This window comes from Oncorhynchus kisutch, linkage group LG20 (assembly GCF_002021735.2).
Source record: "Oncorhynchus kisutch isolate 150728-3 linkage group LG20, Okis_V2, whole genome shotgun sequence".
NCBI classification, from domain to species: Eukaryota; Metazoa; Chordata; class Actinopteri; order Salmoniformes; family Salmonidae; genus Oncorhynchus; species Oncorhynchus kisutch.
In genome coordinates, this window is record NC_034193.2 from 18,281,193 (window position 1) to 18,307,502 (window position 26,310).

The following is a 26,310-nucleotide window of genomic DNA, read 5'->3' on the forward strand; positions in this document are numbered from 1 at the left end:
TTCTGATGATTTTGTGAAAATTGTGGTCAGTGTCCTGTGGCTAGCCCACCTGTCAGTTACATAAGGGAATCAATCATTAAATAGTGTGGGACTTACTCCAGAGATGCTGAAAAGATAACTGACCAATAAAACTAGGTCCTGGATATGGTACTTACCGTGCTGTAAACAAGTCTGATTAGACAACCCCCAAGCCAGGACTCACCTTAGGCTGTAGCTTATTGGAAAGAAATAGTAAATTAACTTATCATTACAGCAGGTCATAAGGTCAGTGCATTTTTGATTGATTTCGTGCCATTCGTTTCACATGATAACGATGGATGTTGTTGAAGTGGTAATGACATGAAAAGGTCAATCAATAGGTCAATCCATTTTCATTGGCCTGCTTAACGTCTTCTTGCCACGATCTTTGCCAAGAGACGTACAGTCCTGGAGTGGAAAAACATTCACCCACTATCACACTGACATCCTTTTTCAGGGGCTAGCTTATCACTCCAGAGCAGAGAACTTCTGTTTACCGGTTTGGGAAACAGGAGCTCCATGTTGGGTTGTAGGCTAAAGGTCAGGGAGCCTGTCTACAACATTCACTTGAAGGCAAACAAATGCCCTAACCTTGAATAAAGTCTGATGGGAACAGACAGTCCTGGAGCTCCAGAGGAGCTCTACCAGCTTTGGTGCATCGTCCCTGGGTTGCTGATCTGGATCCACACTGCAGTCATGGATCTTTTCCACAGCTGAGGGTGGAGGTGGCCATCCATCTGCAGACCCAGTATGGGCATTATGAGGGATGGTTTAGCCTCTACAGTGGCAGACCTGCATACCACCTTCTTCTGTTTCTTCCCAAGCTGGTTCTATCTGCGCAGGGACGTGGGGGTCAAGCTCATCTGGGTGGCTGCCATCTGGGACTGGCTCAACCTGGTCCTGAAGTGGTAAGGAACGGGTTAAATCAGGTTTCTGTCATTTTGTAGGTCATGGATTTTTACTACAAATATGGAATAAATACACATGAACGAGAACTTGCGTTGTCTTGAAGATAAATCGTATAAAATACACATTTTTCATAAAAATACACTTTTTAGAGTTGGCATTGTCATTATATAATCATTACAAAGTTGTAACATTTCAAGGAGTTGAATGGTGTCCTCTCTCTATGACAGGGTTCTATTTGGAGAGAGACACTATTTGTGGGTCCATGATACCCACTTCTATGGGACAGACACAGCCCCTGCTTAAAACAATTACACATCACCTGTGAAACTGGACCAGTTTGGCAATGCCATAGATAGACCGATGTGTGCCAGAGTATAGCAATGCGTATCACTCAACATACCTCAAGAATATAGTAGTATTGGGAAGTGGAAGCATTATTGTCTTAGTATGTAATAAATGAATGATCATAGGGCCATAACAACCTTTGCACTTTAGTATTGATTCCCAGGGTAAATACATAGAGAATAATCTTATCTGGAAAAGGAATTCAGTTGGAAGTGTATAGTGAATTCCAGTGGAGGCTGGTGACTTGGAAAATTGAGGAGGATGGGAGACCCACCTAGATGTCAAAGTGTGTTTCAAAAATCGTCAAGAGTAATAATTTTCACCTAAAGCATTTAATAAAGACATTTATAGTACAATATAGGGAATGGGTACGAGAGGGCTACTTACACAGTGTTTGGAAGGGATCACAGCAGTGATTGAATGAGGGTATGAGGCATGAGTTGAGGTGTTCGGAGGCTTGACTTCAGTGCAGGACAGGATTTGTCTGGGAAGACAAAAAACAATAACACAACACACTACACAGTTAGACAAAAGAAGAATGAGTTAGTCCAAGCAAGGAGTAAAATCATTGTTGTGTAATAATGTGATTGTGTATGTGATTGACTCTACATACAGTAATGAGAGAAAATTGATAGGGGTACTCACTGTGCTTGAAGAGGAAACATTCAATGTGCCAGTAGATGAGCGGGTACATGAGACGTGGCTTCAGTTCATGTCAGGAGAGAGTTGACAATGGTAGTAGAGTGGACTGGTCATCACCTCTTAATCAGGGAACAGGAGGAGACTTAGCTCGAAATACAAATAGCAGATACATTCCATTACAGCTGCGCCATCGAAGGTTTGAACAAGTTTCTCCCTGAAGTTAAACATAGAGTTCACATCTTGCCCACTTGACACATCAAAGTAGCCCAAGAAACGTTCCTGAATAAAGCCCTGATCATCCACATACCTGACGATAACTGACAACTGCAAGCAGACTGGTGGCACCATAGGTCCCAGAGCGGGGGAAATTGTTACACCCTGGGGCCTGGAGTTTTTCCTTATCTGTTAACCTAACCAGGAAAACGCTGGACCCTTTAAGGTATGACAGTGATTCATCAGTTGCAAAAATATTTTATATGGGCTATGATGAGACCTGTTTTTCCTAATCAAGTCACATGGTTTAAAAAAAACTGGAGAAAAAAAACCCTCCTGGCCCTGAGGTCGATGAAAACCTTGTTAAACTGCAGCAACTTTAAACTTGTTCATATTCATTATATTTAGACTAGATTAGGAAGGGGATTTCCTCTACCTAGACACAGACAACAACTGATAGACAACAGAACTCACAGGGTTGAGCTTTATGAATGTTTGCATCATACAGTTCTATGCAACTGTAGGCCTTCTAAAAAAATAACTCACATCTGTCATCACTATTGATTGATTCATTCCAGTTAATCATTTTGAATTGAAAACGTATTGACAGCCTCGTCAACCCAATTTTGAATATAAACTACATTTGATCACATTCACATTTTCTCCTGACACACAAATGGACTATAAATACATAACGTTACCAATTAGTTTACCCTGACCAAGTGGACAGCGCAAATAGGCTGTATGCATATGCTCTTATTAGTAGCCTACAGTTGATTAGACTGAACAATGGTCTAGTTTTCATCCCATACAGCATGTCAGATCTCTGATGTTAAGGTGTAGCCTAGGCTGATGCAACATTTATATCGTGCGTTTTTTGCTTGTGTTTGTCAGGAGTGAGTATGTATTTTCATCTTTGCTTAATAAAAGCCGGAGGAAAGTGGAATGCCTTCAATGAGCGCACGCGGGGGAAAAAAATGCGCTGCGTCAACCTCTTTCTTTAATCTAACTGTTAATGGATGATGTAATGAAACTATCAAATCATTCGGAATTGATTTCGACATCCCAGAAAAGACAGTAGAAAGTTCGACATGTTCAGCAAGTAACGAATTGTTACTGGGGGATTATTATTAAACGTTCCAGGCCATACTTAAACATTTAAAACTAGATAGAAACTATGGAAAAACTATCATGGATCTATATATTTGCAAATAACTCCCCTTATTTCTGGCCATCAAATAGATTTTGACAAACAAATCAGTACAACAACAAAAAATTGTGCTGCACTCCATTGAATTTCAAAAGCCCTCAAGCCCAAAAGGGGGTAGGTACGGTCTAGGCTTGTTTTGGAGCAGGGCCTTGTGTCTTGTTCATCTCCAGGTTCTTGCAGTTGGGGCTGTGGATGCTGCTGTGTACAGTGGAGCTGCTGGTGTGCATGTCCAGAGTCTACATGGCTGCCCACTTTCCCCACCACGTCATCAGTGGGGTCATCATGGGTCAGAGAACAAGGACTCTAGATGTCTAGATTTCAAGATGAAGACACTTGTACCCAGCAGGTCCTGCTAACCTGGATGCTACTGCGCTGGGTTGGTTATTTTCTTTTCATGTTGTCGTCCTTTCCAGGAACTCTGGTGAAATGTGCAACCAGGCCTAGCATGTAGTGTAGTGTAAAAGTTATTGTATCTTATTTCAATGATCTTGTAGCTTGATGACAAACTCCCTGGTCTCTATCCATGGCAGGTATCATGGTGGCTGAGTTCTTCTCCAGAGTGCAGTGGATCTACAGAACCAGTCTGAGGAAGTATTTCAACACCACCATCTTCCGGCTCTCCTTCGCTGTGGGTTTCTACGTGCTGCTGAAGGCTCTGGGCGTGGACCTGCTGTGGACCCTGGAGAAAGCCCAGAAGTGGTGTGTGAGGGCTGAATGGGTCCACATGGACTCCACTCCCTTCGCCAGCCTCCTGCGCAACATGGACACCCTGTTTGGCCTGGGCCTGGGCGTGCACTCGCTCCTCTACACCGAGAGCAAGAAGAACAGCAGCCCGCCCTTCAGGGTGGGATGTATCACTGTCTCCTTATTGCTGCTACACATCTTGGATGGCTTGATGTTTCCCTCCAGGAACCAGGCAACGTTCTACGTGTTGTCCGTCAGTAAGTGTGCTGCTGCCCTATTCATCCCCACAGCTCTGGTTCCCGGAGGACTCTCCTGGATCTTCCCAGTTTAAAGTGGGGCGGCTAAACTGAAATTGTCATAACAATCGTTCACTTGTGAAAAAAGTGCAGAGGTAGAAAAATGTATACTGAAGTAATTTCAGTTGCTTTGGCAGCACTATTCTACAAACCAAGGACTATGGTGGAAGTTGAGTGTAGTTGTCACCTGGAGGTGTGTAAATCTGTTGGACTATCAGAAACTGTTTTGATTTGACAAATTAATTGGCTTGCTAAGCTCATGAGCAGAGAGTGGGAATGGGTATGGGAAGCAAGAACACCTCAAGAGCTTGGGAATATAAGGTTCTATCTGCAAAAACAATATTCTGAGATAATTGGCTTTAAAGTTTTGAACCCTCATTGGTTTGAATGGTGTCAGCAATTTTTTTTTAAATCTTGTATTCTTTTGAACTTAACAACATGAATTGGGGTATTTTGAGTCCTATATAGGTAGAGAACATTGAACAGAACAAGGGTATGTCAATAACAACATGTTGACAAAAATGCAGATAGAAGCTCTAGACCTGTTTCTTCAAATAGATTGCTCTGTTTGTTCCTAATTAAATGTAAATGTTACATACAGTATATGCAATCCTGTGTATAGCAACATATCATTTCTGGGGAGACAAGTGAAAACGTGTGATTCAGTAGAAAAGTTTGGAGGACAGTGAGCAGCTGAATCTTCTGTTACAGTAAGCAATGCTAGAAGACTAGGCTATCTTCAGCTTTGTGAAAAAGACTTCCACTGTCTCAGAGCATTCATACTGGAGTTTCTCTATTTCTTTGTGGTGGTTATGTCTCCTGGGTTCAACTTGATGTTAGTGAATGACACTGTGCTGGTGTGGCTCCTTCGATGACAACAAGAGGACAAAGGGTGATTATCAGGCCCTGGACTCTGGACCCTGAGCGGTGAGGATCAAGACTGGTTGTACTATAATGTACAATAAGTGTTAGCATTTTATTTACTAGATGATGTTGTGAACAAGGTTGCCTTGATTAATGAGCAAAAGCCCTTTTGCTTGGTGTACACAAATATATCTTTTTTTACTTTGAGTTAGTTTTTCAGAGAAAATGACCCAAAATTCCAATACTGATTAATTAATTATTATTAGGGACATTAAACATTTACTACTAGACGACCGACCCTCAGCTCAATACATAGCAACAACATAACTCATGCCCACTGACGTTGGGAGTTTTGGGCATGGAGGCTCAACGAGCAGCACTTTTTGTGTACAGAACGATGACCATGTGTATCTGTGCATTAGTGATACATACCAAGTATACTGCTTCAATCAAACATACCAGCAATAATCAATAAATACTTGACTGTACATTGTCACATGTCAACACTACTGTACAATAGTCTACTTAACTTGACCCTGATATCAAGTCAGTGACAATCCATCCTATCATTGCCAAGTATTGTGACGGACATGCATATTTCCTATGGTGACTTAATATTGTACATCCATCCAACCTCGTGTTGTTTCCATCTTTCAGCTCTTATCTTCAAGTGCATTGTGGGTTTTCTTCCTATGCTCACCTCATAAAACGATATAGTATATCTATACAGTACAGCTCGATTTGCAAATCTCCCAGTAAATTACCATAATTTTCAGAAATGTTGGTAATCTATTAAAAATACCTTGGTAATGTATACTAGAATAACATAACACATAAGATATGCATGTTCTTGTCCTTATAGTGGATAGACCATATGGTTGAAGAGAAAATTGCCTAATCAATGAAAAAAAGAATCTAATGAGCAATGACATAATTAGCAATTAACCCTGCAACTCTTCCAACTGTTTACTTTTTTCAAAACATTTCTGGGATGTCGTTGTGACTGTTTTACAATGTAAATGAAGGTTGGGTTTGTTTCAATCCTGCCCACATAACCACAGCTGGCAGCACACAAGTAATTATCAATTCTGGGTGCAGCTGCAGAAGACATTTTTGGTTTACTTTGGACAGGCTAGTTAGGGACCATCGGTAAATTGCACAATGTACATGGGACAATATGTAAACATTTCAATGACTTAATATAAATTGTCGAAATTCATATACAAATATTGAAAGTATTTCATTAAAAAAATCCCATAATTTCTTAACGAACCAAATTAAGAAGTGTAGCCGGCCTTTAAAGATCTATCAGTGAGTAGCTATGTTTCCATTCACTTGTGGAGTGATTTTTTGTCGACATTTAGAAAGTTTGCATAGAAAATAGTTGCAACTGCTAGGGTGCGTTTCAAATCAAATCAAATTGGATGCTTACTTACAAGCCCTTAACCAACAAGGTAGTTTTAAGAAAATACACCCCCCCCCCAAAAAAAAAGGTAAGAGATAAGAAAAACAAAAAATTAAAGAGCAGCAGCAGCAAATAACAATAGCAGAGCCATATACAGGGGGAACCGGCACAGAGTCAATGTGTCAATGTGCGGGGGCACCGGTGTCGAGGTATTTGACGTAATTATGTACATGCAGGTAGGGTTATTAAAGTGGCTATGCATAGATAATAACAGAGAGTAGCAGCAGCGTGGGGGGGGGGGGTGCAAATAGTCTGGGTAGCCATTTGATTTGCTGTTCAGGAGTCTTATGGCTTGGGGGTAGAAGCTGTTTAGAAGCATCTTGGACCTAGACTTGCTGCTCTAGTACCGCTTGCAGTGCAGTAGCAGAGAGAACAGTCTATGACTAGGGTGGCTGGAGTCTTTGACAATTTTTGGGCTTTCCTCTGACACCGCCTGGTAAAGAGGTCCTGGATGGCAGGAAGCTCGACACCGTTGATGTACTGGGCCGTATGTATTACCCTCTGTAGTGCCTTGCGGTCGGAGGCTGAGCAGTTGCCATTCCAGGCAGTGATGCAACCCATCAGGATGCTCTCGATGGTGCAGCTGTAAAAACTTTTGAGGATCTGAGGACCCATGCCAAATCTTTTCAGTCTCCTGAATAGGTTTTGTCATGCCCTCTTCACGACTGTCTTGGTGTGCGTGGACCATGTTAGTTTGTTGGTGACGTGGACATCAAGGAACTTGAAGCTCTCAACCTCCTCCACTACAGCCCCGTCGATGAGAATGGGGGCGTGCTCGGTCTTCCTTTTCCTGTCGTCCACAATCATCTCCTTAGTCTTGATCACATTGAGGGAGAGGTTGTTGTCCTTGCGCCACCCGGCCAGGTCTCTGACCTCCTCCCTATAGGCTGTCTCATCGATGTTGGTGATCAGGCCTACCACTGTTGTGTCATCAGCAAACTTAATGATGGTGTTGGAGTTGTGCCTGGCCATGCAGTCATGAATGAACAGGGAGTACAGGAGGGGACTGAGCACGCACCCCTGAGGGGCCCCCGTGTTGAAGAGCAGCGTGGCGGATGTGTTATTACCTACCTTTACCACCTGGGGGTGGCCCGTCAGGAAGTTTAGGATCCAGTTGCAGAGGGATGTGTTTAGTCCCAGGGTCCTTAGCTTAGTGATGAGCTTTGACGGCACTATGGTGTTGAACGCTGAACTGTAGTCAATGAATAGCATTCTCACATAGGTGTTCCTTTTGACCAGGTGGGAATGGGCAGTGTCGAGTGCAATAGAGATTGCATCATTTGTGGATCTGTTGGTGTGGTATGCAAATTGGAGTGGGTCTAGGGTTTCTCAGATATTGATGTTGATGTGAACCATTACCAGCCTTTCAATGCATTTCATGGTTATAGATGTGATTGCTACGGGTCGGTTGTCATTTATGCAGGTTACCTTAGTGTTCTTGGGCACAGGGACTATAGTGGTCTACTTGAAACATGTTGGTGTTACAGACTCAGACAGGGAGAGGTTGAAAATGTCAGCGAAGACACCTGCCAGTTGGTCAGCCCATGCTCAGAGTACACGTCCGGGTAATCCGTCTGGCCCTGCGGCCTTGTGAATGTTGACCTGTTTAAAGGTCTTACTCACATCGGCTGCGGAGAGCGTGATCACACAGTCATCCGGAACAGCTGATGCTCTCATGCATGTTTCAGTGTTACTTGCCTAGAAGCGAGCATAGAAGTAATTTAGCTCGTCTGGTAGGCTCGTGTCACTGGGCAGCTCTCGGCTGTGCTTCCCTTTGTAGTCTGTAATATTTTGCAAGCCCTGCCACATCTGACGAGCATCGGAGCCGGTGTAGTACAACTCAATCTTGGTCCTGTATTGACGCTTTGCCTATTTGATGGTTCGTCGGAAGGCATAGTGGGATTTCTAATAAGCTTCCGGGTTAGAGTGTCGCTCCTAGAAAGCGGCAGCTCTACCCTTCCATTGAATTATCTTGTGTCGATCAAAACAGCTGGACATAATGAAGTCACACCAACAACAACAAAAATTGTCGTAAATACCTAGTGTCGGATAAAAATGTTCTGGTTGAAGTGTTTCCATTACTCATTTAGGCAAATTACGCATAAAGAAATTGCAGACTGCCTGTAGGCTATGCCCTCCCACCTATCTGTTTCATGTCTTAGGTAGCCCGTGAAAGCCAGCATGAATAGAATGCAATAATTGCCGAATACTTGCCATATTCTAATAATGATCATGTTTCAACGCATCAGCACGGTCGGTGCCATGGTGAAACTTGCACTCCTGTAGATATGAAATAATATATCTATATATATATACTGAACGAGTCAAAAGTTTAGACACACCTACTCATTCAAGGGGTTTTCTTTATTTTTACTATTGACCTATTGAGTATATCTGTTTTACAGCTTTGTCATTATATTTTTCATATTTAAAACATCTTATTTTATTATTTTCTATAGGCCTATTTTACATGTTATTAAAATGACCTAAAATCCTTAAGTTTCCAAAATGTTGGTAGATTACTTACATTTTTTAATAAGTTACCGGTAACATTCCCTCCCTTTGCAACCCTGAGTTCACCTAACATGTGTGTGCATGTGTGGAAGGGAATGCCACCAGTCTGTGAGGAGAGAGGGAGTGTTCCTGAAGGGCTGACTTACATTCTGCCAGTGCATGGACAGAGAGTGACTGAAGGTGTGTCAGCTCCACCACCACCAACTCATCCAGAGCTCGCCCCCTGCCTGCACATTGACTACGTCAGGATAGGACCTGTTGGGAAACACACACACTACAGACTCCAACATACTGTAGATGTTCAAAATAGAGTTAAAGGTCCAATGCAGCCATTTTTGGCTCAAAATCAAATAATTTCTGGTCGATTATTAAGTACTTTACTGTGATTGGTTTCAAAACCCATCTTGTCAAATGTATGTTTGTCATGTAAACTAATGAGGCACATTTGTACTACGAGCTGATGTAAAGGGATGTTTTCCAATCAAATACAGTCTCTGAAACATAACATACCCTGTGAAAGTAGCCGCCCTTTCCTCTTGACTTCCGTATCATGTACCCTAATCTTTTGATGAGCTTCATGACTATATCATACATTTTGTGAAAATGGGGTCATTTAATATGTATGAAATTGTATTTGTTTGTGAATTAATTTACTTCTACCAGATAAATGCCTTTTATTAAGTTTTTGCGCTGAAGAACATTGCGCTACGTTTTTGTCCATTCAAAAAGCCTACAAAAGTTAAAAACGTCAAGGCTACTTCCTTGAAAATGATGTGTCAGTTGCATAGCTTATCATGTTAAGTGATAAAGATGCAGTTCAGTGGAATCAGATGTGTGACCTTCCTTGAACATCAGCCTTACATGTACCATTTAGCTCCATCTACTGGGTGACAAGGGCATTGCTGAAACAGCTTTACATCAGTCTCAATATCAAATACATTTTTGGTCACATACACATATTTAGCAGATGTTATTGTGGGTGTAGTGAAATGCTTGTGCTCCTAGCTCCAACAGTGCAGTAGTATCTAACAATTCACAACAATACACACAAATATAAAAGCAAAAGAATGGAATTAAGAAATATATAAATATTTGTTTGAGAAATGTCAGAGTGGCATTGTCTAAAATACAGTAGAATAGAATACAGAATGTACATATGAGATGAGTAAAGCAGTATGTAAACATTATTCAAGTGGCCAGTGATTCCAAGTCTGTGTATATAGGGCAGCAGCCTCTAAGGTGCAGGTTTGAGTAACTGGGTGGAAGCCAGCTACTTAACAGTCTGATGGCTTTGAGATAGAAGCTGTTTTTCAGACTTTCGGCCCCAGTTTTGATGCACCTGTACTGACCTCGCCATCTGGATGATAGCCGGGGTGAACAGGCCGTGGCTCGGGTGGTTGATGACCTTGATAATATTTTTGGCCTTCCTGTGACATCGGATGCTGTAGGTGTCCTGGAGGGCTGGTAGTTTGCCCCCTGTGATGCGTCTAGAGAGCCCTGCGGTTGCGGGCTGTGCAGTTACCATACAGCCCGACAGGCTCTCAATTGTGCATCTGTAAAAGTTTGTGAGGGTTTTAGGGGCCAAACCAAATTTCTTCAGCCTCCAGTGCTCCCTCTGCTGTTTCCTGAAGTCCACAATTAGCTCCTTTGTTATGTTGACGTTGAGTGAGAGGTTATTTTCCTAGCACCACTCTCCCAGGGCCCTCACCTCCTCCCTGTAGGCTGTCTCATCATTGTTGGTAATCAGGCCTACTACTGTTGTGTCGTCTGCGAACTTAATGATTGAGTTGGAGGCATGCGTGGCCATGCAGTCATGAACAGGGAGTACAGGATGGGGCTGAGCGGAAGTGGAGGTGTTGTTTCCTACCTTCACCACCTGGGGGTGGCCCGTCAGGAAGTCTAGGACCCAGCTGCACAGGGCGGGGGTTCAGACCCAGGGCCCCGAGCTTAATGATGAGCTTGGAGCATACTATGGTGTTGAATGCTGAGCTATAGCCAATGAACAGCATTCTTACAAAGGTATTTCTCTTGTCCAGATGGGATAGGGCAGTGTGCAGTGCGATGGCGATTGCATCGTGTGTGGATCTATGGCAACCTTGCAAGGGTTAACACTCTTTATACAAAAGTTATTTCCAGCTGTATGTAACACATACAAATTCTGGGCTAATAATGTAAGAAATAACACCATTTTTTTATATTTTATTTCAATTGCTTAGAAGCAGAGCTGCCATATCTGTCGGTACAATCACACCAAAAGGTTACATCAATGGTTTGTGTGAGCAGATATGAGTGCAACGATGTCTGTATTACTTGGCATATCTTACCTCTGAAGAATATAAATCATGATGAAACATTAGTGTTTAGAAGTAAAACCATTCCAAAATATCTTTATTATTCAGTTAAATGAGTTGAAGAAACACTTTTCAGAGTTGGCAGCATTAAAATGTCATGTCTCATTATCATTGAACAATCTAAACAATTTTACAGACAGTCTGAAATAACTCTTCTGATTCGAGGCCATAATATTCAGCATAAAGTCAGTCAGCCGTTACCACCATCACCAGGGTAATTGAAAACCCAGCCGCTAAAAAGCACTTCTGCAGTGACCTACATAGGACGGTCTCCCATCGCACCATAGAACATTCAATAAAGCAGTAGACAAAACAGTAAAAGTGGTCTTGGACCATTTCAAAAGTTTCAGAAAAGACAGCGAGATGCATGGACAAAATGGTTTTAATTTAATAAAAAAATACATAGCGTTCTTTTCCCAGAGCCATTGCTCACGGTTCGTCGAGAGACCTCATAACATACTAAGGATTTTAAAACAATGACCATATTTTACCAATCAAATGAAAAGATACCGGGACCATGGTTTCCTGGATTGTACTGATCTGGTAGTGATGGTCTAGCTCTAGTTCTTCCGCTACTTTGACAGCTGGCAGAAGGAGGGAACGGGAAGTGTGGCTGGGTCAGTCTCAGTACAATGCTTCAGCATTGCTGCTCCGAGGCTTCTTGATCTTGTCAATGTTCTTCAAGATCATGTCGTGTAGCGTTACCTGTAGCAGAGCAGATTCAGGATTAAAAAACACAATGTGTTATCTTGTGGGTAGAAATGGATGGTGAGGAAAACTATTCCTGTACATAACAGGATATTTCACTCACGTATTGATTTCTCAGCTCTGAAACTATGACCTTGAGGCTGATGTATTTCTTCTCATCAATCTCTGTCACTGTGCGCCGGTAGTCCTCCTGTTTAGAGAAAGAAAGAGACTTAAGGTAAAATAGTAATGCAGGTGCATGTAAATAATGCATACTAGGGTTGGACAATATCCACATTTTCATTATGCTGCTTTGCCCTCAGTAAATGCAGTGTAGTGACAGGTTTCTGTCTGGAAGAAGCTTGCCAACCAGACCTGCAGTTAGCAATCACACTTACCACATGTGGGTATTTTGCTATTTTGGACACTAGCTTTGCTCTTGTGATGTAGTATCTATGGGCAGACAGGATACAAGATGGTTACATAGCCTACCACAGTAAGACTAATTGTAAAGACCGGGTTGAGGTTAGTACCCAGATATCTGGTCGAGGTACGATGCTGCTTCCCCCTCCACTGTTCGGAGTTCAGCTACTGTCTCCTCCTGCAGACACCAAATCAGTGGTGGAGCCATGGTTCAATGTAGCATACACTTAGATGAGACCTTAGGTACAGACAACAATAAAAATGGTGCACCTTTTAATACATATAGACTCTAGTAGTCTAAATCCATTGCAGTTGTGCGTCCTGATTAGAGGTAGACCAATTAATCAGAATGAAGGATTAATTAGGGCTGATTTCAAGTTCATAACAATCTGTATTTTTGGACACCGATCATGGACGATTACAATTGCACTCCATGAGGAGACTGCGTGGCAGGCTGACTACCTGTTATGCGAGTGCAGCAAGGAGCCAAGGTAAGGTGCTAGCTAGCATTAAACGTATCTTATAAAAAACAATCAATCTTAACATAATCACTTGTTAACTACACATGGTTGATGATATTAATAGTTTATCTAGCTTGTCCTGCGTGCATATAATCAAAGCGGTGCCTGTTAATTTATCATTGAATCACAGCCTACTTCGTCAAACGGGTGATTTAAAAAGCGCTTTCGCAAAAAAAAAAGCTCTGTCGTTGCTCCAATGTACCTAACCATAAACATCAACGCCTTTCTTAAAATCAATACACAAGTATATATTTTTAAACCTGCATATTTAGTTAATATTGCCTGCTAACATGAATTTCTTTTAACTAGAGAAATTGTGTCACTTCTCTTGCGTTCTGTGCAACAGAGGTATATGCAGCAGTTTGGGCTGCCTGGCTCGTTGCGAACTGTGTGAAGACTATTTATTCCTAACAAAACCAGCCAACTTTGCCAAACGGGGGATGATTTAACAAATGCGCATTTGCGAAAAAAATCACAATGGTTGCATGAATGTACATTACCATAAACATCAATGCCTTTCTTAAAATCAATACACAGAAGTATATTTTATTAAACCTGCATATTTCTTTAAAAGAAATCCAGTTTAGTAGGCAATATTAAACTGGGAAAATTGTGTCACTTCTCTTGCGTTCATTGCACGCCGAGTCAGGGAAAATGCAACAGTTTGGGCCGCCTGTCTCGTTGCGAACTAATTTGCCAGAATTGTATGTAATTATGACATAACATTGAAGTTTGTGAAATGTAATACGGTTCCGTATTTCACTGAAAGAATAAACGTTTTGTTTTCGAAATGATCGTTTCCGGATTTGACCATATTAATGACCTAAGAATAGTATTTGTGTTTGTTATATCATAATTAAGTATATGATTTGATATTTGATAGAGCAGTCTGACTGAGCGGTGGTAGGCAGCAGCAGGCTCGTAAGCATTCATTCAAACAGCACTTTCGTGCATTTACCAGCAGCTCTTCACTGTGCTTCAAGCATTGAGCTGTTTATGACTTCAAGCCTATCAACTCCCGAACTAGTTAGCGGGGTGCGCGCTAATAGCATTTCAATCGGTGACGTCACTCGCTCTCTAGTCCTGATGTACTATGCCGACTGCTCCTGCATATATTATTTTGTAAAATGTACTCTGTTAATAGTTCACTGAAGTGTGCTGCAACGTACTGGCCGCCTACTTATCTTCTTTAATACATATAAAGTAAACGTGGCACCTGAATTGAAACCCCAAAGTTGTTGCCATCTTCTATTCTTGGGATAAGCAACTGAACCCACATTTTTACCTGAAGAACAAGACAGACAAATGATCAGGGACTGCAGATAATGGGTAATATGTACTCACCTAAATGTATGGTATAGATTAAGGCAAAGCCTGTGGGATAGATTATGGAAGAGACTGTGGGATAGATTATGGAAGAGACTGTGGGATAGATTATGGAAGAGACTGTGGGATAGATTATGGAAGAGACTGTGGGAAAGCGCGATGTACCGTGTTACATTTCTCTATGAGTGTCCTGATCTCTGGCTTGACCTTCTCGATCAAGTCCACCAGCTTGGTGTTGCTCTTCATCATCCCACTAGGCATGATAAAGACCTTGGTGCCAGCCACTGTAGGACAGGAAGAGAAAATTGTTCCCGTGTGGCTCAGTTGGTAGAGCATGGCACTTACAGCGCCAGGGTTGTAGGTTCAATTTCCACAGGGGACCAGTACAAGAAAGTATGCACTCGCTACTGTAATTCTCTCCGGATAAGAGCGTCTGCTAAATGACTACAATGTAAGTGTAAGATGAACAAGAGAACATACCTCTTACCACTGTAGGCTTGACCAGAAGTAGACACCAGAAAATAAAGAAAAAACACTCAAAATAGGCATGTAGTGTTACTCACCCTTGTCCTCCCCAGTACCATCTTCCATTTTCCTCTTTTTGGCACTTTGCTGCAAAGAGGATATCAAGTTGCTTACATCTGTTACAATTACAGATTGCATTTGGTCATCACAGGGTGTTTAATTCCATTCCAAGTCTCACCGCTTCAAGTCCATCGTGGAGGTTTGAGAGTAGAATGGGGTCTGGCACTGTCAAGTTGATTTCTGAGTGTATCTCTTTAAGGTCACAGATGTTTAAAATGGGATCCTGCAAACGATGGCCCACAACACATACACTCTAAAAGGGAAATTGGAGGTCATTTGACTAATCACTTACATTGTGATTACATAAATACGCTTACCTTGAGAAAATGGTCAAGTTCCAATAACTTATTTGGGAAAAAACTTGCAACTAGGTTCTCCGCCTGTGAAACAAGGAGTATAGTTGGAATATGACATTCAAAGCTATAATATCTAGATACTTTGTTCCCCCACTGAATACAGTAAACACCCGAAAGGAAACTCACCTCCCCAGTAATTCGTTGTCTGAAAACATCGACCTGTACAAAAACAACAACTGTCATATTACAGGAAAATAATTAAATATTCAATAACCAGCAGGCATGTTTGAATACAACATGTGATTGGGATTCGATTAGGATACTGTCTGCAAGACATTGCTAATCATCAGTCAACGTCAATTCAATATGCTATAGGTCCACGTCTAAAAATTGTGTTGAATTGAGTTACCGGGTTACCTTGACACCGTTAGTTATTAACTAGCTAGCTACCAATACTCGCCCCTTATGAAACATGCAGCACAAAGCAATAACCCTTTTATGTAAGGAAGTGCACCTGTTAGACGGTTTCCCTGGTCCGTTATGCTAGGCACGGGAAGAAAGCAAGTTAGCCTCAGCACTTTGCCTCACTGACTAATAATTGCTAGCTCGCTAACATTACAAGCAACTTCTCCTAAAATTTCGAATGAATTGTGGATGTAAATTACGTTTTACCTTACGATTAAGTTCATTGTCCACCTTGAGGCTTGAATTCATCTTCTTCATCCACAAATGGCAGAAATACGATTGTCCTCAATTTGGGACTAAACGTGTCAGCCACAATTGTTGTCTAAAAATGAGTTATTCAACATGAGACAACATGACATACGAACACGCATGCACAGTAATGGTGCTTTCAAGACAAATGGGAACAAGGAAAAAAACTAAGTCAGATCGTGACGTCGGTGATCGATTTCTAGAAAGAAACCCCCGTTTTCGACTTGGAATGCGGAGTTAGATGACCGTTCAAACACCTGTTCCCAGTCGTTTTTTTTTCGAGTTCCCGGTTATAGTGAACGTACTGAAGATATTTCCGAGTTCCCAGTTGTTTTGAACGCGGCATATTTATGCACTGAATGCGAAACCGTGTTTTTCAGCTGACGATGTAAACAAGAGGATTGGCGAATGCGAGAACTCGTTCTGTCCACTAGAATCTTCAATGATTCTCCTTATTTAATCACAAAAAGCAGCCATGGGGCTACCTGTTACGATTAAAGTGAATTTCAGGGGGAATGTAAAGAAATTTGTGGCTCCAGATTTGGATAAATCGGAATGGGAGTCGGTTGAAGCCTGGGCAAGTAGCTAACGTTAGTTTAGCTATCTAGCGCTGGCGCAGTTTAGCTAAAGACAAGTTAGCTGCATTCTTCGAGCCTAGCAGGCCTAGCCATGGCCTAGTTAACACAAACGTTGGACCATTTAGACATTTGTCTGCAAATTATCTCTCTAGCAACAAATTTGAGTATTATTATTATATGTGATGTGATCCTGTTATGCTGATCCTGAATCATCATGCTATGTTCTTTGAATTGAATCTGCAGATAAAAGCATCGTTTGGCATAAGCCATTTCCAAGTGAAATATTTTGATGAGGACAATGAAGAGGTGAGTTTAAAAGTATTTTATTCTATTGTGTATTATTTCGAATGTAGGGCAAAGTCCTCACTCTGCTCGATCGTTCACATGGTTCCAACATTTCTGATGTAACGTTACAGCAACAATAGTATGGGACAAGGGATACATTAGCAGATTCAAAGTATGTTTTTTCAGAAGGCATTCTGTAACACTAATCACTCTCTTTGTTTCAGGTTTCCGTTAACAGTCAAGGTATGTAAATTAAGTGATAATCTTAATATAGGTGGGAAATTTATTCTCAGCTAAATCACAATGATATGCCATTACTTTTCTCCATCTTTAATGTGATGGTTATTAGTTTTTAGCTTTCCCGTTCATAATTGAGAGGTCACATCAACACCAACGTATTCTCTGATCTCTTTTGTTTGTCTATATTTTTCAGGGGAATATGAGGAGGCGGTGAAGGTATTCAAACTTACCTGTTTAAAAAAAATGTATTTCAAAGGCAAAAAAAAGTTATTCCAGTCAGTAAAATGCTATATGGAATTGCTGAAAGTGCTATTTCCTCCAGAGTGCAGAGAAGCAGGGGAACCAGTTGCACATGAATGTTTACAAGGCAAAGCAGGGTCAGGCTGGCGCTGGGCCGGTCAAGGCCCAAGATGTGAAGGAGCTGAAGGGTGACCTCCGGCCGGCCCCTCCGTACCCCTCCAGGGTCAAGACTGTGGACAAAGGCACACAGGTCACCCCTGAGCGAGATGTTGTAAGAGCACCACACACGGCTTTCAATGTTGTCTGAATGTAAGAGAAGTTATATCATTGTCAGGTTGGTATAGTTTTGCATGAGTGATACAATCAATTGATTTTATAGGTGGTTGTGAAGGACAACAAATTGACCAAGCCAGAGGATAAACCTCCCCCAGCTTGGTTCAGATCTTACATGGAAAAAGTAAGTCCATATTGAAATTAGATTCTTCATTGTTTCTTTATATTTCAGAATAATAAACCCAAAAATCGATTTACATAAAAAAAAAAATGTAGAACCAGTTTAATGGGATCCCTCTCTCCTGTCAGTTCAAGGATGAGGTGGTAAAGGAGGTAGTGGAGAAAATGTGTAACGACTTCTCTGGCCAGTGCTGCACCCACAAGGCTCCTGACCACGACGGGCCCCTCGAGGCCCTTGGAGCTGTAGGTGGAGTAAATGTCAAGGGGAAAAAGATCAGCTCCTCCTCCACGGGGCCCCCTGCCTACACTTCATTGGTCTATACTCCTGACTGCAGCAAATGCAAGAGACCAGCCTCTGATGGAGCGTATCAGTGCAGGTAGACCCATCACAACAATAATTTAGCAATATTATTACGTTATTAATGAGCTCATGAGTTGAAATAAAATAAAAGGTTTATTTAGCTGATTTCTCATGAAATGTCACTTTCAATTAGTAATATAAATAGCATTGTTCTTGCCTTCTTTTTGGTGTCCTGTTTTTCTCCAGTGTGTGTCCATCCTGCATCTTATGTGAGCTGTGTCGACACAGCCACGACCCCAGCCACAACCTGGTGAGAACTAAGACGCCCCTCTCCATCACTGAGCACGGCATGTCAGGAGAATTAAGGTTAGTCTGCTGGATGTAGAAGCCTGCCCTTACTGTGATGTTGTCTGTGTTACTTTTATTGTTAGGAGAGGAGATGTTCAGCTTTTTTATTTTTTTAACTTCTGTATTTTGTTTGTACTCAGGTTCCCAAGGCGAGGAGACAGGACGGTGCGCAAGGCTGAGCGTCAGCGCCTCAAAGCTGAGAGTAGGCAGCTCAAGGCCGAGGTGAAGGAGATCAAGAAGAAGCTGAGGCTGGAAAAGAGGGGCCTGCAATGGAGTGGCCCTGGCACTACCTTTGCCAGATCCAATATGGCCACCACCCAGGCTCCAGCCCTGGCCCCTGAACCTGCTGCTCCAGAACCATCCCCAGGTCCTGCCCCAGACCCCCAGGCCTCCAGTCCAGAGTAAGCGCCACCCTGGGAGGGCGTCAGAGTGCTGGGTGTCTCTAGGCCCAGCATGGAGAAAAAAATCAAATATTTTCTCAAGAAATAGGCCATCTTTGTAATAGTTGTAATAGAGTTTATCGCTGGTGGATGATGGAACTACCCCACGTGTGAAACTGCTGCTGCTGCTTCATAGATTTCTAAACAATAAATAGCTTTGAGCTGCAAAAAGGATCCTGCTGCTTTTATGATTCATAGGGGGAAAAAGAGGGATGTGTCTGAAGCCGGGGCTGTTTTCAACAATGCTCTGTACACTTGAAACACTAGGGGTCCCGAGGTCTCCCACACCACCTTGGTGCCCACTATGGCTGCCTTGTTTCTGGATGAAAATCTGCCTGATGGGACCTTCCTAGAGCCCGGCACCAAGTTCATCAAGTACTGGAAGATGAGGAACTCGGGCACCATCAACTGGACCTCAGAGACCAAGGTACCCCCGCCAATAGGACCCATCTCAGTCCCTAACTTGCATACTAGAACGATCTCAATCCCTAAGCTGAATACTAGAACTAACTACACCTAATTTTAACTATTAATTACATGTAATTAGTACTTACTGTCTGATTAACCCAACCAGTGCTACAGCCCTTTGAATTCAGTGTAGATTCCCTGTGTGAATACAGTGTTAAGTTTTCTGTTGAATTGTTTTATGTTTGTGTGTCCCTAGCTGAAGTGCATGTGGGGTAACCTGGCCCTGGCGTCGGAGGAAAAGCGCGAGGTGGCCGTGCCCCTGCTGCAGCCGGGCCAGGTGGGCGTGGTCAGTGTGGCCTTTGTTGCCCCGGTGATGGAGGGCCCCTACACCTCCCACTGGCGCCTGGTGCACTGCGGAGAGCAGTTTGGCCCCCGCGTGTGGTGCAGCATCGTGGTGGCCCCCAGCACCAGCCGAAACACCAACTGTCCTCCGAGCAAATGCCTGGCAAGTCAACCAGCTCTGTCCCATTCACATTTGTTTAGCCAAGATACACACTAGTACAGGGCCAGATCTACTAAGCATATTTGACATCCGGTACAAAGCAAGAATATTTAGAGATTGCAGACCCTGATACAGGGATGGATTTACTAAGCATCAGATAACAGTTACAGGAATAAAACATCAACATCACCACCTCCTATTAGTGTCATTATATCATGTGATTTACGTTCTCCCACGGTGCTTCAGAAGGACGAGCCCAGGCCTGTGGTTGTGGAGAAGGTGGAGGGATGGTCCAGCTCCAGGGACAATGGCCTGGCCATGTCTGTAGACTACTGCCACAGAGACTACTACTTACCCTCTGTAGACCTGCTCACTGCACAGGTGGGGAAAGACTAAGGTCACGGCATGTTGGTTTTGCCACAAAGGTAGACTTAGTAGTATGATATCACCATACACCACGGGGCAACTTCCTGCTTTATTCAATGACTCAACAATATTTGTATTATTTGTGTTTTTTTAGGATCTGTTGTCCTTTGAATTGCTGGATATGAACATTGTACAAGAGTTGGAGAAAGTTCCAAACAACACTCCAGTTGGTAAGAAATGATATGATGCCACCACAACGCATGGAAAGATATATTTTTGTGGGTCTTTTTTCAGATATTCCTGAGAATTTCAAGACATAATGCTTGTGTATTGATGACTGAGATGAGTTTGTTTTTGTTCCATTGGTAGATCTGACCCCCTGTATGTCCCCTCTGCCCCACGACGGCCCTCTACTGGAGAACCCAGGCCCTGCTCTGTTCCAAGACATCACTGAGACGAGCAGGGTCAATAACCTGCTGGGTAAGACAGAGGGCAGAGGCCAATGTTGTGGTCTTTCACTTTACTATTTTATCCAGTAAATAAGTGACAAGTCTATATAAAATTTTGAGTTTTGTTTATGATTAACAACTATGGATTTAAGAATATAAATATGCTAAACCTGAGGCTTTATGACAGGCTCTAAGGCAGGTGTCAGCTTGAGTAAAAGTTGAGAAAAAAGTATTTGATCAGTGTTGACCACATATCATATACAGCCCTAACCTTTGTATTGTGTGTGTCGTGGTCAGGTGTGAAGAGGGAGAACTCTGACCCCCTTGGCCACGAGGATGGGGATGAGGGGGATATCAGTGGGTCCCAATTTGTGTGTGAGACGGTGATCCGCTCTCTCACCCTGGAGGAGGCTCCCGACCACAAGCCCCCGCGCAGACATCAACCCAGCTACTGCAAGCCCAAAGGTGAGGCGGCCATCTGGTTTGGTTGAATTTCCCAGCAAAATGGGAAAGCATGACTGAGTGACCATGATATGAGACTCCGTTGAACGATAAAGTATGGCTGTTCTGTCCACTCACTAGCTGTGTTTTTGGTCTTGTTATCTGACTGTGTAAATGGGGCAAGTTAAAAACTAAAGTAACACCAGTTGTTGTTTTTTTAATGTTTGAAGCACTCCCAGCTGTAGCCCCGGGACCTGTCTTTGACTATGAGAGGAAAGTACTTGACACTGCAGTAAGAGTGGCAGGACCAGATGTGCTGATGGGGGTTATGAGAGGTCAAGGTTCACCTCCAGGCCATCCCCAGATCACACTGTCAGAGGAGGAGACCGTCACAGGTAAGAAACAACTCTCAATACAGTCGGTCTGCTTTTGTTTACACACAAGTAATTAGTGGTAACTCTCAAGTCAAAATGCACCAATTACACATTGGCAATTGTAAATTATCACGAGACATAATCATAATTTGTTTTGGTTAATCCATATTTTCTTCCTCATTGCATTGTCCTCAGAGGTGCTTCTGGCCCCAGAGGTTGAAAATGTGTACATGGAGCTGTATGCACTGAAGGAGGAGGACAAGGAAGACAAAAAAGCCAGAAATGATGTGAACGAGGAGGAGGAGGATGAAGAAGATGAAAAGAATGTGAACTACGATGAGATGGAAGAAGACGAGACAGCAGACTGGGACGAGGTGAGCAGCCAGATATCCACCTTGTCCTCGTCCTCCTGCGAGGACTACGTCATCGTCATGCCCGACTGCTTCGACACCAGTCGGCCGCTGGGCGAGTCCATGTACAGCTCCGCCCTCTCTGAGCCCGTCACTACTGGAGCCGCGGAGCAGGAGGAGGATTCGGACTCGGAGCGTGAGGAACTGGACAGGGCCACCCCAGAGGGGGAGAGGCAAGAAGGGGCCGGGGCTGCAGCCTTAGTCACGGAGGCTCCAATCCACAGCAGTGTCAACCAGATGCTGTGTGCCTCCCAGACACTGGACGCCGTGCCCCTCACCCCCGAGGTGGTGCCCCCGCCCATCCCTCTCCTGTCCCCACAGGCCCTGTACACACACAGGTGAGAGGGCTCTCTGACGCAACAGTAGTCTATGAGCTTAGATATTACAGGGCTCAACACACACATAGGTGAACAGGGGAACATGATATTACAGGGCTCAACACACACATAGGTGAACAGGGGAACATGATATTACAGGGCTCAACACACACATAGGTGAACAGGGGAACATGATATTACAACAGATGATATGTTACTGTTCTATCACATGTTTGCAATGTGTTTTTATTTTGAAGTGTGCAAATAGTTCAGTATCTAGTAGGTCTATTGGAATTATACTATACTGTTGTCCACTCTCTCTTCTCTTCGATTAGTATATTAGGATGTTTTTGTTCTGTTTCCCAGGTCTGAAGCGGTCCATGTTGCAGAGCCAACGAGTCAACACGCTTCAGGACCAGTAGAACCATGCGAACCAGCGGTCCGTTTAAATGGTGAGTGTTAGACATGCCGGGCCGGGAAGTGTCTGCAAAATACAGCCTTTTCCTTGCATGAAGCAGACACAATGTTTTGGAAGCTCTGATCACACGAAGGACTCATTTGACATACATGAGTCTTGGCAGCTTTTTAGCTGGTCTTGTGGACCACTTTACTGTCTGTGGCCACTGGCCAGAAAGGAAACATCTGTCTCTCTTTGGAGAAAGGGGAACTAGATGTTATTTCAAGGCTTCTTACTTCAGCAAAACATCTGACTGTGTTAATGTATAGCTCTCTCATCCAGTATGTGTTTCCCCCCCCCCAATCTATATTTCAGTATCTAGTCAAACCAGACTGGCAGGCTCCGACAGTGTCTTGGAGATGTACCACTCCAGACCCCGCAGCTACCCCCACCGACGGTGAAACACCTTCCTACACAATATTAAGCCTAGTTTAGTTTTAGAAATTATCTGCACATCTATTGCCATAAAAAAAAAAAAATCCATTTTTTTTTCTTTTTTTCCCCTCATTTGTGCTAGATGGGATGCTTGGTTTTCTACCAACAAATTAGTATTTGAATGCAAAGTTTTAAAATCTACTGGTCGTTCATTGGTAATAGGCCCTACAGTATGATACAACACTACATTTTAAAACCGCTTTAAATAGAAGATATTTAAAGACCTTTTGAGTGATCTCATCGGTGATATAACAACTCTTGTTGATACACATTTTGTGAAAGCTAACTGGCCCTGGAACAGATAGTTCCCTTTAAGTATAGTGGCTGACCACATTCTTCCTCTTCTATAGGGGCCAAGGCGGTATGACAGAGGGACTTGTCAAGGGGGCTTTGTCAGTGGCAGCGTCTGCCTACAAGGCTCTCTTCACTGGACAGAGCTGCTCCACAAAGGTATGTCCCACATACAGCACAGTCAACCACCTTGTCGCACACGGCCATGAGAAACTTGACTCAGCTGTGAATATGCTGTATGATAAATGGTTATAATATCATGAAGTGATTATTACATACAATTGTGAGTTATTTATCTGTTTTAAAGCGTCTTTACATTTTGGCATATCTTCTTGACTTCCTGTGCACTTTTAAAATGACAAACCAGAACTAACCTTTGACCTGGCTCCCCTATCCCCTTCACCCCTGCAGCGTGGTGTGGATCCGGCCAGCCAGGACGCCTCCATGATGGCTGTGCTGCTGGAGATGGGTTTCGGGGACCAGCGGCTCAATCAGCAGCTTCTGAGGAAGCACAAACACAACCTGCTGCACACCGTCAATGAGCTGGTCGCAAAGGCCGATTATGAATGGGGCGCCGCCACACGCTACTGATGGGCCAATAAGCCGGGCCTCTACGCAACCCCTGACCTCTGTGACACCCAATGAGAGAGAGGGGTTTTCATTATGCCACTGATGTCACTGACATGTTAGGTAATGGGCCCTACCTATTGCCGCGTTCATATGCTACTTGGAACTAGGAAACTCTGAGATTTCCAACTTCCTGATTCGTTGAACGCGGCACGTGTATAACTACTACCAGTTAGCATGTCGGAAATGTCAGATTCCTATTTCCAACTAGCTGCTGAATGCGACATATTGACAGGGCTAGGGTAGGTTCTCTGTCCAAAGAGAATGGAGGGTGTTGGTATTGAATGTAACCAGAATTAAAAGTCCACTTTTATCCTTTGCGGATGGTATTGGGACTATTGTTATTTTGAAGGACTTACAGGGTTGATTCACAGGGGAATTCAATTACATAGGAATGCTAAAGAAGGCAGATGTCAGATTCCTTTTGATTTCTGTTAGATATAGTAGTGAATCGGTCTAAACAATGCAATCTTGTATGTATCAAAAGTACTGTTATTTTAATGTTATGCAACATTTGACCTGTGGATTGTGTTATGAACAGCCACTGCATATTAAGGAAATAAGCTGTTTCTTTTTAAGAGGCGCCTGCATGTCAGGTTTAAGTATATATTAGTTATGTAGTTGTACCATAGGAGTCACAGCTATAAATGTTGGCTCTGCGTCCCACACATCCTCATGTTCAAACTTTCACCCTGTAAGAATCAACCTTGTTCATATATTTACATCCTACAACACTACGTATATCCAACCGTTAACATCCATAAGAGACATTCCTAAGTTTGTTCATGGAACTGAGTTTCTCATTAGTTTTTATTGTATTTTTATGCATATCAGTAGTGACTGGTTCCTGTGTTACTATGGTGATTTTACATGAATGGTCATGTGAGTGCGTAGGTTTTAATCACTGTATAATCCCGTTATGTTAGTTTTTGCTCTGTATTTTTTCATTTAAAGAAGCATTTGATTTGTAACTGGACACATTATGTTTGTGATTGTGATATTTGTTCAAATACTCACCCGTTAAAGGAGCATGCTTTGGAAGAAATGCTGAATATTTTTCCTGTGCTTGGTTAAGGGCTTTCCTTTCATTCAGCATGTAAGTAAGTACCATGCAATTGTCAGTTCGCCAATAAACAACTTGCACAATTCTCCTTAAGTGGCTGAAATATTGTATTTTCAACATGGCTGTTTGAATGGCAGGTCAGCATTTTTTTGTATTGAGTCTTGTTCTGGAGGTAATCTTCATTAACTTCACAATACCTTTAAGATACTTTAGGATGATTTTGGACATGAACGAAAATGCTAATATAAACTCAGCAAAAAAAGAAACGTCCTCTCACTGTCAACTGTGTTTATTTCCTCAAACTTAAAGTGTAAATATTTGTATGAATTATAACAAGATTCAACAACTGAGACATAAACTGTTCCACAGACATGTGACTAACAGAAATGGAATAATGTGTCCCTGAACAAAGGGGAGGTCAAAATCAAAACAGTCAGTATCTGGTGTGGCCACCAGCTGCATTAAGTACTGCAGTGCATCTCCTCATGGACTGCACCAGATTTGCCAGTTCTTGCTGTGAGATGTTATCCTACTCTTCCACAAAGGCACCACCTGCATGTTCCCGGACATTTCTGGGGGGAATGGCCCAAGCCCTCACCCTTCCCATCCAACAGGTCCCAATGGGATTGAGATCTGGGCTCTTCGCTGGCCATGGCAGAACACTGACATGCCTGTTTTGCAGGAAATCATGCACAGAACAAGCAGTATGGCTGGTGGCATTGTCATGCTGGAGGGTCATGTCAGGATGAGCCTGCATGAAGGGTAACACATGAGGGAGGAGGATGTCTTCCCTGTTCCCTGTAGCGTTGAGATTGCCTGTAATGACAACAAGCTCAGTCCGATGATGCTGTGACCCACCGCCCCAGACCATGACGGACCCTCCACCTCCAAATCGATCCCGCTCCAGAGTACAGGCCTCGGTATAACGCTCATTCCTTTGACGATAAAACGCAAATCCGACCATCACCCCTGCTGAGACAAAACTGCGACTCGTCAGTGAAGAGCACTTTTTGCCAGTCCTGTCTGGTCCAGCGACAGTGGGTTTGTGCCAGTAGGCGACGGTGATGTCTGGTGAGGACCTGCCTTACAACAGGCCTACAAGCCCTCAGTCCAGCCTCTCTCAGCCTATTGCGGAAAGTCTAAGTACTGATGGAGGGATTGTGCGTTCCTGGTGTAACTCGGGCAGTTGTTGTTGCCATCCTGTACCTGTCCCGCAGGTGTG

General features: G+C 43.0%; 3 protein-coding genes across 7 annotated transcripts; 2 read left to right on the forward strand and 1 right to left on the reverse strand.

The window, feature by feature from the left end:
• The first annotated feature begins 129 nt into the window (after positions 1-129).
• On the forward strand, positions 130-5,818 carry LOC116355515 (glucose-6-phosphatase-like). Its single transcript, XM_031799826.1, has one exon. The coding sequence runs from the start codon at positions 3,861-3,863 to the stop codon at positions 4,350-4,352; it is 492 nt and encodes a 163-aa protein (XP_031655686.1). The 5' UTR covers positions 130-3,860; the 3' UTR covers positions 4,353-5,818.
• Positions 5,819-11,342: 5,524 nt separating this feature from the next.
• LOC109865400 (proteasome activator complex subunit 3-like) lies at positions 11,343-16,660 on the reverse strand. Of its 3 annotated transcripts, none has more exons than XM_020453540.2 (11): positions 16,022-16,660; positions 15,536-15,568; positions 15,371-15,433; positions 15,172-15,276; positions 15,032-15,080; positions 14,634-14,752; positions 14,359-14,427; positions 12,732-12,799; positions 12,597-12,651; positions 12,323-12,409; positions 11,345-12,216 (listed from the first exon to the last, which is right to left on the reverse strand). In XM_020453540.2, exons 1-11 carry the CDS (start codon positions 16,070-16,072, stop codon positions 12,136-12,138), a joined length of 780 nt encoding a protein of 259 aa, XP_020309129.1. In that variant the 5' UTR covers positions 16,073-16,660; the 3' UTR covers positions 11,345-12,135. The 3 variants fall into 3 exon arrangements, 2 of the variants coding, with proteins under 2 accessions (XP_020309129.1, XP_020309130.1); XM_020453541.2 differs by having other exon boundaries at positions 16,027-16,186; XR_004204422.1 differs by having other exon boundaries at positions 11,343-12,216; positions 12,732-12,859; positions 14,359-14,752; positions 16,022-16,143.
• LOC109865399 (next to BRCA1 gene 1 protein) lies at positions 13,070-25,173 on the forward strand. Of its 3 annotated transcripts, none has more exons than XM_031799010.1 (21): positions 13,070-13,112; positions 16,885-16,947; positions 17,151-17,169; positions 17,360-17,382; positions 17,489-17,677; positions 17,786-17,863; positions 17,989-18,236; positions 18,407-18,526; positions 18,649-18,909; positions 19,216-19,375; positions 19,613-19,861; positions 20,105-20,239; positions 20,379-20,454; positions 20,594-20,704; positions 20,971-21,138; positions 21,345-21,509; positions 21,684-22,236; positions 22,582-22,667; positions 22,988-23,069; positions 23,458-23,557; positions 23,810-25,173. In XM_031799010.1, the coding sequence occupies exons 1-21, from the start codon at positions 13,089-13,091 to the stop codon at positions 23,987-23,989; spliced, it is 3,090 nt and encodes a 1,029-aa protein (XP_031654870.1). In that variant the 5' UTR covers positions 13,070-13,088; the 3' UTR covers positions 23,990-25,173. The 3 variants fall into 3 exon arrangements, with proteins under 3 accessions (XP_031654870.1, XP_020309128.1, XP_031654869.1); XM_020453539.2 differs by lacking the exon at positions 13,070-13,112 and adding an exon at positions 16,514-16,640; XM_031799009.1 differs by lacking the exon at positions 13,070-13,112 and having other exon boundaries at positions 16,660-16,947.
• Positions 25,174-26,310: the final 1,137 nt, after the last annotated feature.

Excerpts from the sequence above, each read along its gene's own strand:
- LOC116355515 (XM_031799826.1), top strand. The coding sequence starts at position 3,861 with ATGGCAGGTATCATGGTGGCTGAGTTCTTCTCCAGAGTGCAGTGGATC.
- LOC109865400 (XM_020453540.2), bottom strand. The coding sequence starts at position 16,072 with ATGAAGAAGATGAATTCAAGCCTCAAGGTGGACAATGAACTTAATCGT. Across the intron at positions 15,569-16,021 it reads ACAATGAACTTAATCGTAAG|GTCGATGTTTTCAGACAACG; the intron begins GTAAAACGTAAT and ends GTTTTTGTACAG. Across the intron at positions 14,428-14,633 it reads TCATAGAGAAATGTAACACG|GTAAAAATGTGGGTTCAGTT; the intron begins GTACATCGCGCT and ends CTTGTTCTTCAG.
- LOC109865399 (XM_020453539.2), top strand. The coding sequence starts at position 16,539 with ATGGGGCTACCTGTTACGATTAAAGTGAATTTCAGGGGGAATGTAAAG. Across the intron at positions 17,383-17,488 it reads AATATGAGGAGGCGGTGAAG|AGTGCAGAGAAGCAGGGGAA; the intron begins GTATTCAAACTT and ends TATTTCCTCCAG. Across the intron at positions 18,527-18,648 it reads GGCATGTCAGGAGAATTAAG|GTTCCCAAGGCGAGGAGACA; the intron begins GTTAGTCTGCTG and ends GTTTGTACTCAG.